Source organism: Gymnoscopelus braueri (genome assembly GCF_963280865.1).
Source record: "Gymnoscopelus braueri genome assembly, contig: SCAFFOLD_237, whole genome shotgun sequence".
In the NCBI taxonomy this organism is placed as follows: Eukaryota; Metazoa; Chordata; class Actinopteri; order Myctophiformes; family Myctophidae; genus Gymnoscopelus; species Gymnoscopelus braueri.
In genome coordinates, this window is record NW_027660571.1 from 28,982 (window position 1) to 47,500 (window position 18,519).

The 18,519-nt window shown below is 39.5% G+C and overlaps 1 protein-coding gene across 1 annotated transcript in view; it reads right to left on the bottom strand.

Moving 5' to 3' along the window:
• Positions 1-580: 580 nt before the first annotated feature.
• LOC308081436 (aldehyde dehydrogenase family 3 member B1-like) overlaps positions 581-18,519 on the bottom strand; it is a 19,352-nt gene continuing 1,413 nt past the window's right edge. Inside the window, exons 2-10 of the mRNA XM_080457803.1 lie at positions 17,235-17,404; positions 14,838-14,948; positions 13,541-13,661; positions 9,419-9,504; positions 8,271-8,352; positions 6,385-6,777; positions 4,577-4,743; positions 2,185-2,284; positions 581-1,358 (exon numbers count right to left, since the gene is read on the bottom strand). Of these exons, the coding sequence (XP_080313929.1) occupies positions 1,162-1,358; positions 2,185-2,284; positions 4,577-4,743; positions 6,385-6,777; positions 8,271-8,352; positions 9,419-9,504; positions 13,541-13,661; positions 14,838-14,948; positions 17,235-17,396 (1,419 nt within the window). The 5' untranslated portion in view covers positions 17,397-17,404 and the 3' untranslated portion in view covers positions 581-1,161. The remainder of the gene's footprint in view (positions 1,359-2,184; positions 2,285-4,576; positions 4,744-6,384; positions 6,778-8,270; positions 8,353-9,418; positions 9,505-13,540; positions 13,662-14,837; positions 14,949-17,234; positions 17,405-18,519) is intronic.

The following is an 18,519-nucleotide window of genomic DNA, read 5'->3' on the forward strand; positions in this document are numbered from 1 at the left end:
TTTAAATAAATATATATATTTTTTTTTTAAACTAAATGTTTTACTAAAATGGACCCCCCCCCCCCCCATCTCAAAATGTTCCCTTTAAAAAATATATGTATTCAAAGATTTGCACACATTTTCAAGATTTTTCAAAAATAGTAGATCTACAAGCTCGTAGCGCGGTGCCACGCTACGAGCTTGTATATCTGCTATTTTTGAATAGCCAAAGTATAAAAATAATGGTTAAAGTGGTTACACAGATGTGTTCCTGGTGGATTCAATTGGAAGTCATGGTACAAATACATGAGCAGACACAATTGGAAATGGAACACAAGCTGGTACATAATCTTTTGTGGGGTTTTCTTTCTTGATTGATTGAAATTTGTATTCCATCTGATAAAAGTATTTTCTGTTTACTGGCGAGACGGGAAGACCCCTGTTACTGAACAATGGTACTCCACAATGTCAGTTTGTCTTGCTGCCTTGGGCAGAAACCTTGTATATCCTATTTTTTTTTGTGGTAAATTAAAGGGATAGGTCACCCCCAAAATGGCTTTTTTCAATCAATTAGTCACCCCTTGGAGACTTGGATTCATGGATATTTTTTATGTTTTTTTTTTTTACCATTATTTTTTTTTACCATTATCTTTTCTTTTTTTTTTTTTTACCATTATCCATTATCCTGGCCATTTTTTTTTTTTAAATCATGAACATTTGTGTAAATCTTTGAATACATATATTTTTAAAGCGAACATTTGTAACTCAAATCTTTGCTTCTGGGGGTCCCTGGAACAACATATTTTGAGATGGGGGTCCGCGGCCAAATACATATCATTTTGGGTGGTCCTTGACATGAAAACGTTTGAGAACCACTGATTATATTTGAGTTAAAAATGTTCGCTTTAAAAAAAAATTTATATTCAAAGATTTACACACATTTTCCCGATTTAAAACAAATGGCAGATCTACAAGCTCATAGCGCAGCACTCGGTGCCGCGCTATGAGCTTGTAGATCGGCTATTTTTGAATAGCCAAAGTATAAAACAACGGTTTAAGTGGTTAGATGTGTTCCCGGTTTAAATGGGTTAAATTTGAAAACTAGGGAGGTGACAATTGACAATTAACACCCCTTAACGACTGCCTCCTTGCTTTGTGGACGTCACGTCATGTCATATCTCATCACATCACGGAGCAGCTGGTCCAGTCCTTCTTGGCGCAGGCGGTCCAGCGCAGCCAGCTCAGGTTGCGTTCCGTGTAGGGCGGGTAGCGCAGGCCGTTGATGAACTCCAGGGCCCAGCCGCGCAGCATCACGGCGCGCCGGTGGCTGAACGTCTCGAAACCCCAGTGGCCGTGGTAGCTGCCCCACCCACTGGCGCCTGCAGGGAAGGAAGGTGACAAGCACGCATGGTTTGGTGTGAAGTAACTAAGTACATTCACTACTACTTAAGTACACTTGGAGGATTTTTTTTACTTTACTAGATCATTTCCAATACTTTTATTTCTACTCCACTACATCTCATAGGCAAATATTATACTTTTACTCCACTACAATTATTTAGAAAACTTTAGTTACTAGTTACTTTGTAGATTTTGATTATTATTACAAAACATAACCACTTCAGCCCTATATACATTTCGGCCATTTGAAAATAGCAGATCTACAATGTGACGCATTGTGAGCTTGTAGATCTGATATTTGAAAACTTAAAATAGGACATTCTGCCTAAAGAGTACTTTTACTTTTGGTACTTTAGGTATATTTTGATGCCAATACTTTGATACTTTTACTCAAGTAAATTTTGAATACCAGACTTTTACTCTGCATTGCCGTATTGACACCTGTACTTAAGTAGCAAATGTTAGTACTTCTTCCATAGACGTCTGTATCTCGGGCGGCATTTTAGAGAAGGCAAGCTTCCTGACTGCTGGCCAATCACAGCGCGCCTGTTCCGGGACTTGGCAGAATGTAGTTGTATAAAAATATAACAGGATATTTTTATACAACTAGATTCTGACAAGTCCCGGAAAAGACGAGCTGTGATTGGCCAGTAGTCAGGAAGCTTGCCTTCTCCAAAATGGCTGCCGCGATACAGGTCGGTCCAATGAACTGCAGAGGCCAATGAGGTATCTAGGTTTCTATATCTATGTCTTCCGTCACTGACTATTTGTTGTTGAGGCAGAGTTCCAACGTGCTGTTCTTACCAACTCCTCCAAAGGGCAGGCTGGGTAGAGTCATGTGGAGGATGCCATCATTGGAGCAGAATCCTCCACTGCTGGTCTGCTTCAGAACTGTGTCCACCACCTTGGAAAAACAGTTATATTATGAATCTACTCATTATCTTCGTTATGCAAGAGTGTTGCCCAAAAATGGCTATTTTCACTATTTTAGAAAGATTTCGAAACCCGTGCAAGTGGTTAAAGGTAGGGTAAGTGATTTTCTTTGGTTAAAATAAGTGTTAAATAGCTCTATATTCTAATCGTAGTCATTGCTATAGAGTGTTTGTTCAGTAACAAGCGTCTCCATGTCTCTCCAGCTCTTTATTAAACAGAAAATGCATTTTCCGGTCAGGATACCAATTTTATCCAATCAGGATAGAGAACTCAGCCAGGATACATATTAAACAAGTGAAATTGGAAGTGATGACACAAAGAAATGAGCTGAACAAATTGGAACTGGAACACTATAAAAAATTAAGCTTATAAATGGGTACTCTCTCCTGATTGGCTGAGATTTTGTCACCGATCTGAAAATGTATGTTCTGTTTATTAAAGAGCTGGAGAGACCTGTGACTGAGCAAACACTCTATATAGCAATGATTAGGCTACTATAAAAATATAGTGCTTTAACCTTTTAACAAAACACTTTTTGTTTTAACCAAAAAATATCACTTGCCCTACCTTTAAGTCAGTGGGTTTTTATAAATATTTAACCAGTGATTTATTTTTGAATAGATGAGGTTTCCACCCGAAACAAACAAACTAATTGCCTCAAATAATTCTAATGGCATGAATAATAACCCATTTAGACATTAGAGCCGATTTTAAAAACACCTTCTAAATCCTAACCTTAGTTTTATGAAAAACATGTGAGCTTGTATCACACAATGGGAGCAGAATACTGGTTTTGTTATTTTCCAATGAATAATACAATTCTCCTTTCGACCAAAGGTAGCATTCACAGTAAAACTCCTGAGTAAACCTATATACTTATATTGTAAGTATACTGCAGTAGGCATACACCAGGGGTCTTTTTGACAGAGTGCTTCAAGCTGAAACATTGCTTTTTCGATTGATTGAATAATCTATTCGTCAGAAATGTAAACAGCTAGTGGTACAGTAAGAAATTAAGGCTAAAGGGACAACACAAAAAAGTCCTTGGGACTCGTTTCCATTGTGGTCCAACGTATACAATTCATCAACATACTGTGGCATCTTAACACGTGAATACATGTCATCAACAAATACAAACACTATGTACAAAAAGGGGGGGAGGGGGGAGGCGGCAGTGAATGACACCTCCTTTGGATGGGAATTAAAATCCTGATTTCCTGATCGATGTTTTGAAAGAAACCAGTGATTCACAGCCTTTAAAAAGGGATAGTTCACCCAACAAAAAAAAAGAATCTCTATCGATTAGTCACCCTACGAAGACTTGAATGAATGGATATTTTTTCGTTTTTGTCACATTCCTAAGCCAATAATTTGATGACCAGCGGACAGGTAGGCAGCGGTTCCAGTAGGAGACACAAAGTAGACTCTTTGTGTCTCCTACCGGAACTGCTGCTGGTCATCAAATTTGCAAAAACATATCCATGAATTTTCCCACATTTGTTCAAAATTTCGGGGGTACCAGGTCGTGGTTGCTCTCTCTGGTGTATTGACTGTGGGTGCCACTCATTTTTTTTCACTCTAAAAGCTAAACTTTTAGAGATGAGCAGCGCTCATCAATGTCATATTTATTTGATCCTCCTGGCTCTGTGTGTGACAACCCGCTCGTTTACCACCGACAGTGAGAAGTCTATGTTTACCCTCATTTCAGCTAGGCTATTTGTGCTAATAAACACATTATACGTTAACGGTTGATAAGTTCAAACATTGTGTGGGCGTGAAGACACACTTCCATGCGTGGGCGTAATATCATCGGCGTGCGTCACCGTGCATGTCCAAAAAGCGTTACTTTTCAGGAAACAGAACAAGTGAGTTCGTAGATCGGCTATTTTTCACAACTTTTATTGGACACTCTTTGTATGAGTTGGACACTCTTTGTATCAATTACACACCCCATGAAGCCTTGAATTCATGTAGATTTTTTTGTTCTTGTCATATTCCTATGCCAATAATTTGATGACCGGCGGAAAGATGCTAATGGAGATGCTATAGGAGACTCAAAGTTGACACTTTGAGTCTCCTACCAGAGCCGCACCGGTCATCAAATTATTGGCTTAGTGCGATAAAAACTAAAACAATATCCTTGAATTCAAGTCTCCAATGGGGTGTGGAATCGATAGGAAAAAAAAATATTTTGGGGGTGAACTATCCCTTTAAGAGTGAGAGCGAGAGAGAGTGAGAGTGTACCGTTTTTTTTAAGTCTTACCGAGGATTCTTCAGAGAAGACGTAGAGGGCCAGGGCTTTGTCCTTGCGGTTGATGAACTCGATGCCTTCCTCCAGAGAGTCCACGGTCAGGATGGGCAGGATGGGCCCAAAAATCTCCTCTCCCATCAGAATATCTCCCACCGGCACGTCCACCACCACTGTGGGAGCTGGTAGAGTAACACACTACTGTTACTAAAACATCCAACATTAGGCCCGTCATAATTATTACAGAATCGACTAATCACAATTATTTGAGATAATTGGCAATTGTTTTGCATAAATCATCATAATTGTTTCCATGTTGAAATATTTTCATACATTTTCAAACATTTTCCCCCAAAAAGCAGAAATAGCGAAGTGACGTGTTGTAAATCAGCTATTTAATTTGTTCCAGTTATTGTCTCCACCAGGCACCACTATGTTTTGCACCCTGTCCGTCCCTGTGTCCGTCTGTCTGTGAGCAGCTAATCTCTGGCACTGTTGGCCCGGTCGCTGCGAAACTGTGCGCAAACACTGCCTGGACGCCAAAGCTGAACCTCTGACCCTGAATTTTTCAAATTGGCCTGTTATAGCGCCACCAGGAGGCCGATTTTTGCAAACATTTGTAACCCAAATCTTTGCTTCTGGGGATTCTACAAATGTCTTCTAAATCCTAACAGTTTTCTGAAAAACGCATGTTGCTATATCAGTGGTGCTCAAACATTTTCATGTCAAAATGATATGTATTTGGCCGAGGACCCATCTCAAAATATTTAGTTCCAGGGACCCCCGTGAAGCAAAGATTTGAGTAACAAATGTTCACTTTAAAAAATATATATATTCAAATATTTAGCAGATCTACAAGCTCAGATCTATAGTGCTCATCTGTTATGAGCTTGTAGATCTGCTATGTTTGAATAGCCAAAGAAATCTTAAAATTGTTTCCTAAACAATTAACACAATATGTTAAATGATTATGTTTTACTCATATATAACCAGGTGAAGAAATCACAGATTGAGGCTTTGACGTTTGCTTTAACATGAAATATCCCAAGACTATTAAGATGTCATGGAAGATGCTTCTGTACATATTGCTAGTTTGACCACTTCAAATGCTCTGATGTAAAAAAATATATAATAACCCCAAAATAGCCAATTTACTGGGACGCATTGAGAGCTTGTAGATCTGTTATTTTCTCTGCGCAGCATGCTTCCATAAGAAGACATGCTGGCTTCTATGGAATCTAAATGACTGAGATGAGTCGTGGAGACTGAGAACTTTAACCCATGTGACGCAGCTGGTCCCGAACGTTTTAGCTCAAGACCCAAAAAGGGGAATTTGATGTCTCGCTGTGACACAAACTAGTGGAAACAGCCGATCTACAAGCTCACAACGCGTCGCCTTGCGACACATTGTGAGCTTGTAGATCGGCTATTTCCACTACTTCTTAAACATTTGTTTTCGAATTTATGGAATTTGTGGAAAAATGTCTGAATTTGTTTTAATTCATGATTTTTTTTTTATTGTGGGGGGGATTCTCTTTTTTTTTTATAATTAAAAACAAAATGTAGGAAATGAAAAAAAAGTAAAGGGGATATTTACGACCCATAAAAATGGACCCGCGACCACACAAATGGGTCCTGAGTCGCGACCCACTGTTTGGGAACCAAAAGCTTTTTCTAAGGTCTTTTAATTCGTTCTAAATCGATCTTTTCCCCCAAGAAAGGGTCTTCTTTTAGTTTTTTACCTGATTTTGTGCATTATAAATAAAATGCATTAATATTAATACATTATTATTATTATTATTATGATGATGATGTAAACCCACCCATGTACTTCTCCTCGCGGTCGCCGTCCCCTCCGATGACCACCCTGGCCTGGGTCTTCTGCAGCATGTCGGTGAGCCGCGTCCAGTGGCGGTCGGTGACGATGCGGCCCAGGTCCGGGCTGCTGCGGGGCTCCTTGCCGTAGAAGTCCTCCAGGATCTGCCGCAGCGCGGGCACCAGGGCGTCGCGCGTCTCCGGCGAGCAGAGCACGTAGTCCGGCGCCACGCAGCTCTGGCCCGCGTTGAAGAACTTGGCCCACGCCAGGCGGCGGGCGGCCGACTGGATGTGCACCTTCCCGTAGATGAAGCACGGCGTCTTGCCGCCCAGCTCCAGCGTCACGGGGGTCAGGTGGAGCGCCGCCGCCTGCAGGATGCTCCGCGCCACCGCCTGGGAACCTGGGGACGCAGAGTCATTTTAACCCATTTAAAAAGCAGTGGTGGAGAAAGTACTCGATTCTGGAAGTGAAAGTCCAGAATTCAAAGTTTACTTGAGTAAAAGTACAAAAGTATTCGTATCAAAGTGTACTTAACACATTCCCCGCCAGAGTTTTTTTTTTTTTTTTTTTTTCCCACTGCCAGTATTGTTTTAACCTTTTTTAACCATTTTTTAAGTAGTCACAAAATATTTTCCGTGATCACCGTCCTCACGGTGATCCCCTCATTACACACACACACACACAGGAGTCTCGTAGAATCGTGGAAAAAAATAATCCGATTGCGGTAATCCGTTCCATAATTGCAGCCAGTTGAAAATAGCATGTTTCACCCAAAATAACATGGTAAAAAAAAAAGTACACAGGAGCCGAGATACAGGATTTTAAAGTAATAAGTTAACCAAGGAGTGAATGGAGCTGTGTTAAAGTACCAAAAGTAAACGTGCTCATTATGCAGAATGTCCCATTTCAAAGATAAAAATCTTTTGAAAATAGCAAATCTACAAGGTCGTGACTTTGTAGGTCGGCTATTTTTATTTGGCCGAAATGTAAATAGGGCTGAAGTGAGTAATGTATGTTTTGTAATAATAATCTAAATCCACAAAGTAACTAGTATCTAAAGTTTTCAAATAATTGTAGTGGAGTAAAAAGTTGAATATTTGCCTCTAGCTGAAAGACAGATGAAGCAAGGGGGGGACCCCAACTGTATAAATTTGTATTCATGGATTTCATAGACCAAGCAACACCAAACCCCTTTGCCGAAAATAGCCGATCTACAAGCTCACAAGCGTTGTGAGCTTGTAGATCTGCTATTTTTGGCTTAAGTTCTCTTCAGAATAGGGATAATAGGGTTCAAGTGGTTAATATAAAAAAAGACAAATACAAACACACAAAGATTTGGCAGCCCCCCTATAGTAACTCTGAGGACCCCCAAGGGGTCCCGGACCCCCTGTTGAAAACCCCTGCATTAAATGTTCAAGGTTGTGTTTATATTGTTACATCTTGTGTACAGGTACATACTGTAAGAGTAAAACATATTTTTGTTCGGCTTCCTTCAGACAATGCAGCAGCATACTGTAGGTAATAATAACAACAATAATAAAACCAAAAAAAAATGAGCAAAAAAAGAGAACATTAGCGTATGTTAATGTGCATAATGATCTTGGTGTATTATACAGTCTAATAATGATTCTACAACTGCCTTAAGGGTCCAAATGATATCAAACTAGGGGTCTTTGAAAAAATAAAATAAATAATCACTGCGCTAGATTAGGTGATGATGAAAATGATCTCCCCAAATGTAAAGCGAGTTCGGGTACTTGGAAAAGTGCTATATAAATCTGAAATATTATGATGAGGATGATCAGCATCCAGCACAAAATCATAGATAATAAGTCATTAGTAATTAATATAGTATAGTATGTGTAAAAGATGAATGTCTGTAGGTATGTGTACCTGTGTAGAAGATGTGGTCAAACTTATTCTCTAGAAGTGCCTTAGTCTGCTCTGCCCCGCCCGTAACAACTGCATAGCAGTCCTGCAAAAAGAAAGATCATATCAATACATGTAAACACTAAAACAGAAAGTGATTCAACAATCAATACAAATTGATTTAAAAATCACAAGAAAGGAAACATAATAAGCTAAACGAATAAACATTAGTGAACAAAACAAAAAACAAGAAGAACCACTATACTAGGTGCCACTACCATTTCTCTACAGTAAATCTCTTCACTGAAAATACATAGTTGTATGTATGCTACTAGAATCCTGCGCATCTCAGTTCTATAGTGTAAAAGGTGAAGGTGCAATACAGTGTACATATTTAAAAAAAGGTGCCTCGTGGCTGCATAGGGGTGGTACCTGGTGTAGCAGGAATGGTGTGTGGAATGTATAGAATGGAATGTAGGTCACCCGTTCGTTTGTAACTTGACCTGACAGGCCGTCAAAAGCCGGTCAATCAGGCCCATTTGGTTTTTCTGCCTCACGTGCTGCGTTCAACACTAGCAGAGACGTACGCTACAAAACGACCCAGCGTGGTCAGCTACACCGATGGTTTCTCAAAGTGGTGTCCAGGGGCCCTCGACGGGGGTCCAAATAGGCCCTTACAGGTGTGTAACGCTGAGAGTGTACAAATGGAACCAAATTGGTTCCATTTGTACACTCTCAGAGTTACCTATTTAGACCCCCCCCCCCCTCAAGGAGGGTGTACCCTTAAGGGTCCATTTGGTTCCATTTGTACACTCTCAGAGTTATGGGGGTCCTTGAAATAAAAAAGTTTGAGAACTCCTGAGCTACACTGTTGCCAAGTCGCCACTGAAGTGTTACTCAACGCACTCGTCGACATTTATCAAGTGTGCGTGCGACGTGTGAAAAAATATAAAAGGTTATAAAGTGAGTGAAGGAGTTTGTACTGTACCCGAGACATGTATTTGGGAATGAGTTCTTACTGTACGTGGGACATGTACAGTATAGGAATGAGTTCTTACTGTACCTGGTTTGTGTATTTAGGGATGAGTTTATACTGTACGCGGGACATGTAATTACTAGTAATGAGTTCTTACTGTACCTGGGACATGTATAGGAATGAGTTCTTACTGTACCTGGTTCATGTATTTAGGGATGAGTTCTGCCACCATACGCTCAGTGGCTGCGCTGATTTCTGAGGGCTTGAGCACCACGCAGTTCCCTGATTGGACACATCAACAACCAATCAGTGATAACATTGGTCAATATAATGCATTAAAAATATATATTATACATTGTGTGGCACACGCCTACCCTACACCGCAGCGTTAATTTTGACAGCTAACTTATTAAGTATAGTGACACATATTAGTTATCTGAAAAGTTTTAGTCTAGTTTTAGTTGATTAAATATCATAAGATTTTAGTCAACTAAATCTACAGTCGATTTTGTCGACAAAAATCTATTTTGGTAGGCTGTCATGGCATCGTAATTCCTGATTTGTATTTAGCTGCATGCTGAAAATAGCCGACCTACAAGCTAGATCGGCTATTTACGGAATGCGACACCCGCACACAACCAAGCATACAATGACTTATCTTAGCCAATCTCTTGCTGCTATCGCTCATTGCAACGCATTGAGTGGGGGAACTCAAGTTGTCCCATTTTCAATGTAATTGGTCCTCACTAACGATCATTATAAGGCGCCACCATTTCTGTCTTTTCACTGTGTCTCAGAGGAGGGCTGTGGACCGTTCCGAAACCTGGCCTACCAGTGACATCATCGGTTTTTTTTTATTAATGGAACAACGGCTTCTATTTCAGCATGCTAACTTTCCAGGAAAAGAAAAACGTGCCTACCAATGATGTCATTGGTAGACAGGTTTGTCAACTATCCATTACTAGTCCCCCCCCCTCCCGTCTATCCAGCTTAACAAACTTGTTATACATTACTACGAACATTTGTTTTGCCTTTTTCAACAGACATAAGGCGTGTGTGCATATTTCTCTCCTTGTGTGTACACAGTTGTATGCAAGCATTTGTATGACCGGGGTCTCATTCACAGACTTCCTCCATGAAGAAGGTACATTTTCAGGTCAGGGATAGCGTAGAACTGAAACTGCAGTTATCACATTGTTGCCGTCGGGTCGAAACATTGCATGTCCAAAACTATTTATATAGTTTAAATATTTTTTTATTTTATTTAATTATTTTTTTATTTTTTCTAATTTAAAAAAAAAAAAACAGACACTCCACCACTTTCAATATAAAAACATTTTGGAAATAGTGAAAATAGCAGATCTACAAGCTCACTGTTGCGTTGTGTCATGTTGTGAGGTTGTAGATCTGCTATTTTCACTACGTTTGTGTGACACACTTGTTTGATGCAATGGGTTATTCATTTACCAAAATAAAACAAAAAAACATAAAAAGAATAAATCTGGAGTACATGTTTTCTTCCCCGACAGCAATGATATGGAATCCATTTAACCATGGCTTAACCTTTCAAATCTTTCAGGTGAATGACGGAACCGACCATCGAAACATATCGAGTACAGTATATTGAGGGATGGGACAGTGTTTAGCCGGATTGTGTCTCTCTAACTGTTTAGGACTTAATGAAATTAACCTACATTAAGTCATATAAAAAATAAAATATGAACAGAATATTAATGGAATAAATCACTAATCTATAATTGTTCCTCATACAATATTTTACAATACCTAATAAAGATCATTTGAAGAGAATAAAACAAGCTTACAGAATGAGATATAGACCTAATGTATGTTACAATATGTTTTAGGCCCTATTTGAACTGCCCTCAATTATATATTGATATGACGTCATAGGACGGTTAACCACCCACAGTCCAAAGGTTAAATGTTTACCCCAAAAAAAGGTCCAAATGCCCATCCCTAATATTGACTATTATGGAAGTGGTACTTGGTGCAAAAATGGTTGGGGACCCCTGGCGAAATGCATATCAAACTGGGGGTGCTTGAAATGAAACAGGTTGAGAATTACTGTATCAAATACTGTGTGGACTCAAATGCCAATGAACTTTGACCATAGAAGCCAGCCAGTGCCTGCCTGGTAGAGCAAGGTTCATGAGCTTACTCCAATATTGGCAGTGGTGTAAAGTAACTAAGTACATTTACTCAAGTACTGTACTTAAGTACACTTTTGAGGAATTTTGACTTTACTGGAGCATTTCCCATTTTCAATACTTTTACTTCTACTCCACTACATCTCAGAGGCAAATATTGTACTTTTACTCCAATTATTTAAAAACTTTAGTTACTAGTTACTTTGCAGATATAAATTATTACATTATAAAACATACATTAACCACTTTAGCCCTATTTTATACCTAGGCTATTTGAAAATAGCCGATCTACAAGCTCACAACGCGTCGCATCGTGACGCGTTGTGAGCTTGTAGATCTGCTATTTTCAAGCATTTTAGTACTTTTACTTTTGGTACTTTAAGTACATTTTGATACCAATACTTTTGTACTTTTACTCAAGTACATTTTGAATTTTGGACTTTTGTTTGTAACAAAGTACTTCTACATTGCACTATTGATACTTTCACTTAAATAAAACATTTGAGTACTTTTTCCACCACTGAATATTGGCAGATGGTCTCATGTTTATCATTGTAACCTTCACAGAGATTCTGTGTCTTTTTCATACTGCAGCACCGACATGAATTTAACAAGAAAGATGTCTTTTTGTCAAGTTTTACCCATCTAGATTACCTATAGTCTTAACTCTCTCAGTGCCAGACCCCGAGTTATCCCGAGTTTTAGGGTTATACCCTCAGTGCCAGAACGAGAAATCCCGAGTTTAAGTTTTTTTTTTTTTTTTTTTTTTTTTAAAGTGTTCAGAACCCAAGATATCATTATCTGAAGATTTGCAGCTCCATCCACTCTTTGTTTAACCTATAACTGAAAAAGGCAGTATCTCGCTTCCTAAGCACTTTTTTTTTACTTTGAAAAAAAAAAAGAAAAAAGTTGGCATGGTTCGCAATATTATTTTTTTTTCATTGGCACTGAGAGAGTTAAGGGTGCAACAGTTAATACATCTATTTAATCAATTCATAACACATAAAATAATCTATTAATCAAGTATGAATGGACCGTGGGAGCCAAAAAATGCCTGTAACAGTTTTGGCCATGTGATTATGAGTGATTATTTATAAATACAGAAAAATTGCCAAAACACGAACTGTCGCATGGCGACACATTGTGTCTAGGTCAGGGGTCTGTCTAGGTCAGGGGTCTTCAATGTTTTCAGGCTAAGGACCCCCTAGCTGGGAGAGAGATGAAGCAGAGACCCTCTTTTTACATCTACACCAAACGTCTTCATAAGAAAAAAATCCCAAAAATAGCCGATCAAAAAAAAATCCAAAAATAGCCGATCTACAAGCTCACAGCGCCTCGCAGCGCGAGTCGTTGTGAGCTTGTAGATCGCCTATTTGTTGGCTAAAGTTCTCCACAGGATGGGGATGCTCGGGTTCAAGTGGTTAATGTAAAACATTAAAGGTTTAATGACATTCACTTTTACACCACATTCAAAGTCTTTGTCCTGGTCCTTCAAAAGTGTACAAAAAGTTTTAAGTGAAAATCCCATTCCAGTGATCAATGGCAGGTGTTTTTCTCTCACATTTCTAAAGCCTTTTCAACTGCAATGAAAAAAGAAATCTTTGCCTGCGGGTGTCGCTGGTGAGGGATTTTGCCTGTCAATCATCGCCTCTGCTCCCCCCCCCCCCCCCAAAGGAAAGGATAGGGGAGGGGAGGGGCGAGGAGGAGAGTGGGCGGGATTAATCGACAGTGACCTCACTGTCGAAGGGCCAAGCTCAGATTACTTTTCAGCCTAATTATTCAGAAAACCCCAGACCACAGAAAATCCACTGAATGTTCTAAATTCAGGTTTTTTGGGTGTAATTGAGGTCATAAAACCCCAAATAAAACATTGAAAATAAAAAAAGTGAAAATGAATGTCATGATACCTTTAAAAATCATATCACAGAAAGATTTGGCGCCCCCACCCTGTAGTAACTCTGAGGACCCCCTAGGGGTCACGGACCCCCTGTTGAAGACCCCTGGTCTAGGTTAATCAGACTAATTGATTGAGTCGATCCTAAAAACAAACGCTTCTCGATTATTTGATCAAATCGCAGAAATGATGGATAGATAGCATAAACATTGAGAACATATTGGGTAGTTGCTGCCCTAGCAGACGTGTGGCTTACCTGCAGCGATGGCTGCAACCATGGGCAGCAGCACCAGATGGATGGGGTAGTTCCACGCGCCGATGATTAGAACCACGCCCAGTGGTTCCCTTTGGATAAAGCAGGTGTCCACCTTTGTGGCCTGAAATGTAATGAACAAACATGCACACGGACATATTGACATCGCACATACTTCGATAAATACTGGATGTCAGCTGGTGTTCATCTTCTTGATACCCATTAAGACCTGAGGCCTGATGTCTTCTAACAGTTTCCTGAAAAAACTCATGTTGCTATATCAGTGGTTTTCTCAAAACGTTTTCATGTCAAGGACCCCTAAAATTATATGTATTTGGCCGCAGATCCCCCCCCCCAAAAAAAAAAATTTAAATAAAAATGTATACATATATATGTGTGTTTATATATAGACCCCTTAACAGACGACGTTACACTAGTTGCAAGCGTCATACTGCGCAAGCGTCAAACCCATTCTGTCAGGTCTCGCTACGGCGTGCAGCACTAGCCAACACACAAGAGGGGGTTGGGGTGTGCTGAAACCAGTGCACCCAGAAACAACAGGTTGAGAATTGATTGTATGAAACAATCACCTGTGCATCCAGTCTCAATGTTGGTAAACAAATAATTGGTCTATATATATATATATAGCTGAGCCTAGGTGACTATTCCTTCTAGTAATGCCCCCAAAAGAAATGGCCAGCATTCTTGTTGGCTTTTTAACCTCTTGTTTCAAGAGTGCTAATTTGTCCTAATTGACACAGCTTTTTTTTACGATCCCCTTGGCTCATTTGTGAGCGTGCTTGAAGTGAGCCGAAGGCCTTCTTTGCTCTGGTGTCGACTTGAGTTTAACAGCAGCTAAGATGTAGAGTAGACAAAATGTGTTGCTTTTTTGCAATCAAATTCAATACAATAGCATTTGGTATTTAAAGCTGCCAACCAGAACTTAATTGAATGAATAAAGTGTGATTGCGGTGGTGGTTGGAGCTGGTCTCCCTACTCTTCCATTGAGAGACCCTGGTGTCGGGTAGGACACCTGCTGGTTGAGAAGTAGTACTGCCTGAAGCTCATGAGCGCAATATCTCCACCGTGGCTGCTGGCCAAGTGGGAATTACCTCTTGAATGAGTGGTAGAAATGTGGGCTCTCTCATGCCGGAGATCAATTACACACCCCATGAAGCCTTTAGTGCCAAGAAGGAAGGCATTGGGTCCCATTTTCATGGGCCACTCTAACCACAAGGCCACCGAGCAGGTTTTGCTTTCTATTGTATAGGCTACTGTTAAAAGAGAAAATGCAACGTACCAGGTTCGTGGCTGCGGATTCGGGCTGCATCCAACTCTTGAGGTTGTCCAAGGCACAATAGATGTCATTTGCCACGATGTCCAGCTCTGACAGCACCGCCTCGAATTTGGCCTGACGGGAAACGGGTGCAATGCAACGAGAAAAGTACACACCAAAAGGTCAAGTCAAATCTCAAGGCACTCATATCCATGCAAAACAGCCTCTTTAACCACTGAAACCCTCTAGTTTTAGTTAAACCAACCTGAGTGAGTTGCAATCGTACGCAATCGTACTTTTGACTGCTTTCCTCCCCCCATCTACACCACATATATAGCACCAAAACAAGCTCACAAGCTCACAACGTGCCACGACGCCCTTGTGAGCTTGTAGATCTGCAATTTTTGGCCGAATGTTCCCCGCAGAATAGGGATGCTGGGGTTGAAATGGATATCAGGCGTTACCACTCTAGTCTTAATACTCTGTAAACGGTTGTAAACCTTTATTTTTATTTACTAATACCAAATAAAAGCCCCATTTCATGCTCACAAATGTTCATGAATAGCAGATCGACAAGCTCACAACGCGTCGCAGATGAGACTCGTTGTGAGTTGGGATGCACCTACAGTATGTGAAGTATCTGGCTGATACCGACAACCCATATCAACATTGCTGTTATGTTTGATAACTGATACTGACCGATGTCAATATTAGCCGTTTAAAAAGTTAATATTTTGACCATTCTGAAAAAAACACACATAAACACTGTATTTGAAAAAGCAACAACTTAAATATAATACTTTTATTTAACATTTTTGCAACTTGTTGACCCTCTTGAAAGAGTCTGCAGAAAACATTGATTGAATCTGCAGCCTTTATCATCACAAAAAGGCTGTTTCAAGCTTCACATTCACACATAAATATTATAAAATTAAATATCGGCTGAAAGCGATATACCGTATATCATTTTGACATCGGTCCGATACCAATATTGGATTGTTAAGGCCGATATTGTAGATATCGATATGATGACCGATACAAGGCACAGCTGAACTTGTCTTACGGCACACTGTTTGGTAACCAGTGGGTGTAGTAGCAACTAGAAAGCTGATTACATCTTGTGTGTCTAGTCACACCGAATGCTGATGTCTACTGATTATTTTAGTCAAGTTGCATATACCCGACTTAACCCATTAAGACCTGAGGCCAATTTTACAAAATGTCCTCTAAATCCTAACAGGTTTTTGATGTTGCTATAATATCAGTGGTTCTCAAACTTGTTCATGTCAAGAGCCACCTAAAATGATATGTATTTGGCTGCGGACCCCCATCTCAAACTTGAGAGTTAACTTGAAGAAAACTGCAAGGTCAAAATGTCGCAAAAAATTGCAGACCTACAAGCACACACCGCGTCGTGAGAGCTTGTCTGCCATTTCTGTTTTGTCCAACGTTCCCCTCAGAATATGGATGCTGGCGTTCAAGCGAGTTGCGAGTCCTTCTTTGGTCTATTATTTTGCTGGCCTTGCGCTTTGGCTCATGCAGCGACATTGGAGCATGTGCGTTATCTGTGTCTTTGACTATACCGTTTTCCCCCACTTTGTTTGAGGGGAAAGGAGCGCTTGTTTTTGTTACCTCAACAAGGCAGGCGTACCAAGAGCTCGCTAGGCAATCGAGAGGCCACGCAGTAGCACGTTTGGGTGGGGCGGGGCAATTAACCGAAAGTATTTAGATTAGTAACCAAAATGTTCAACCTCCAATTTAAAATTAAAAAATATATAGATTACATTTCATTTCTTATATCAACACAAAAAAACATTCTAACAGTTTTTTTAATCGACTAAATGGATTAGCCTGGTTGACCACTTAAGCCCTGTATTATGCTTTGTACAATGGTGGCGTGGAAAATAGTAGACAAATAGTCCATCTACAAGCTCATGCAATACATGATCATTAATAGGGGTGTGGGAAGAAATCTATTCGAATCGCGATTCTAATGTTGGACGATTCAGAATCGATTCTCATTTGCCGAAAATCAATGTTTATTTTGATGTATTTATTAATTTTTGGATCTTGGATTTACCTTTGTGTGTTTACATTATTATCAGTTGATAAAACCTTTACAATTACAAAAGCTACATAAATGTACTCTGCTTTCATGCCAGCAGACTGGAGTACAGTAGATCCTGAAATCCTATGTTTTGAATCGAGAATCGTTTTGAATTGAGAATCGTTTTGAATCGAGAATCGGGAAAAAACGGAATCGTGACCCCAATAATCGGAATCAAATCGTGAGATAGCAGACGATTCACAGCCATTAATCGTAATCGAGTCAAACATTTTGAAATAATGGTGACATTGATTTGAAGCTTTTATCGCCCCAGCCCTATGCCTGGGGCCCCGGTGTGTGGGTTGGGTTCCTACCTTGGCCAGGTCTTTGTGCAGAGCGTCTACGAGCTGCTGCTCGTTCTCTTTGATCAGAGACAGCAGGTTCTGCAGCTGCGTCCGGCGGAACTGTTCCGGCACCGTGACCCTGGAACGAAAGGCCGTCCGCAACCTCTCCATCACCTCACCCTGGGACTCCATCTGTAAACCTGAGGATACAGACACACATATTACCAATCATCTGTCTGGGTTAAGATTGGGGTAGACTGCGGGTGGTATGCTTTTGTGCATTGTATTTTTGATCTTTTTTTTTCTTTTCTTTTTTTCGTTGATGTCTTTATGTTTTCAAGGTTGGTTTATTTGTATTATGTGTATGGTATGTCTTGTCTCGTTCAATGGTCAGTAATGTCGCTATTTGAATATTGAAGGTTATTGTGATGTTTATTGTATGTCTTGTCTAAAATATGCTTGCATCAATGTTGAAAGAAAATTCTCTGTATGTTTGTCTAAAAAAATAAAAATAAAGTACAAATCATTAAAAAAAAAAAATTGTAAACCTGATGATACACACACTATTACCAATCATCTGTAAACCTGATGATACACACACATATTATCAATCATCTGTGACCCAAACCTGGAAAGCAGCTGTTATTTATATATATATATATATATATATATATATATATATATATATATATATATATATATATATATGTGTGTGTGTGTGTGTGTGTGTGTATATATATATATATATATCAAAAATAGCAGATCTACAAGCTCAAATGTTCAATCGTGTTCTAATCATTACTTAACAATGCATTTATTTATTTTACATTTTGGACCAAATTGTCAATTGTACATCGAGGTGCCCACTCTTTAGTGCCAGTGGTGGAAAAAGTACTCAAATGTTTTACTTAAGTAAAAGTATCAATACTGCAATGTAGAAATAGAAAGTAAAAGTCCGGAATTCAAAAATTACTTGAGCAAAAAGTACAGGTATCAAAATGTACTTAAAGTACCAAAAGTAGAAAGTACTCAGTCATTATGCAGAATGTCCCATTTCACAACTTTTGTATAAAATGTACACAAATCTTTTGAAAATAGCCAAATGGCTGAAATATATATAGGGTTGAAGTGGTTAACATATGTATTGTAATATAATCAAAATCTACAAAGTAACTAGTAACTGAAGTTTTCAAATAATTGTAGTGGAGTAAAAGTATACAGTAGACAATATTTGCCTCTGAGATGTGGTGGAGTATAAGTAAAAGTACTGAAATTTAGAAGTACTCCAGTAAAGTAAAAATACCTCAAATAATTT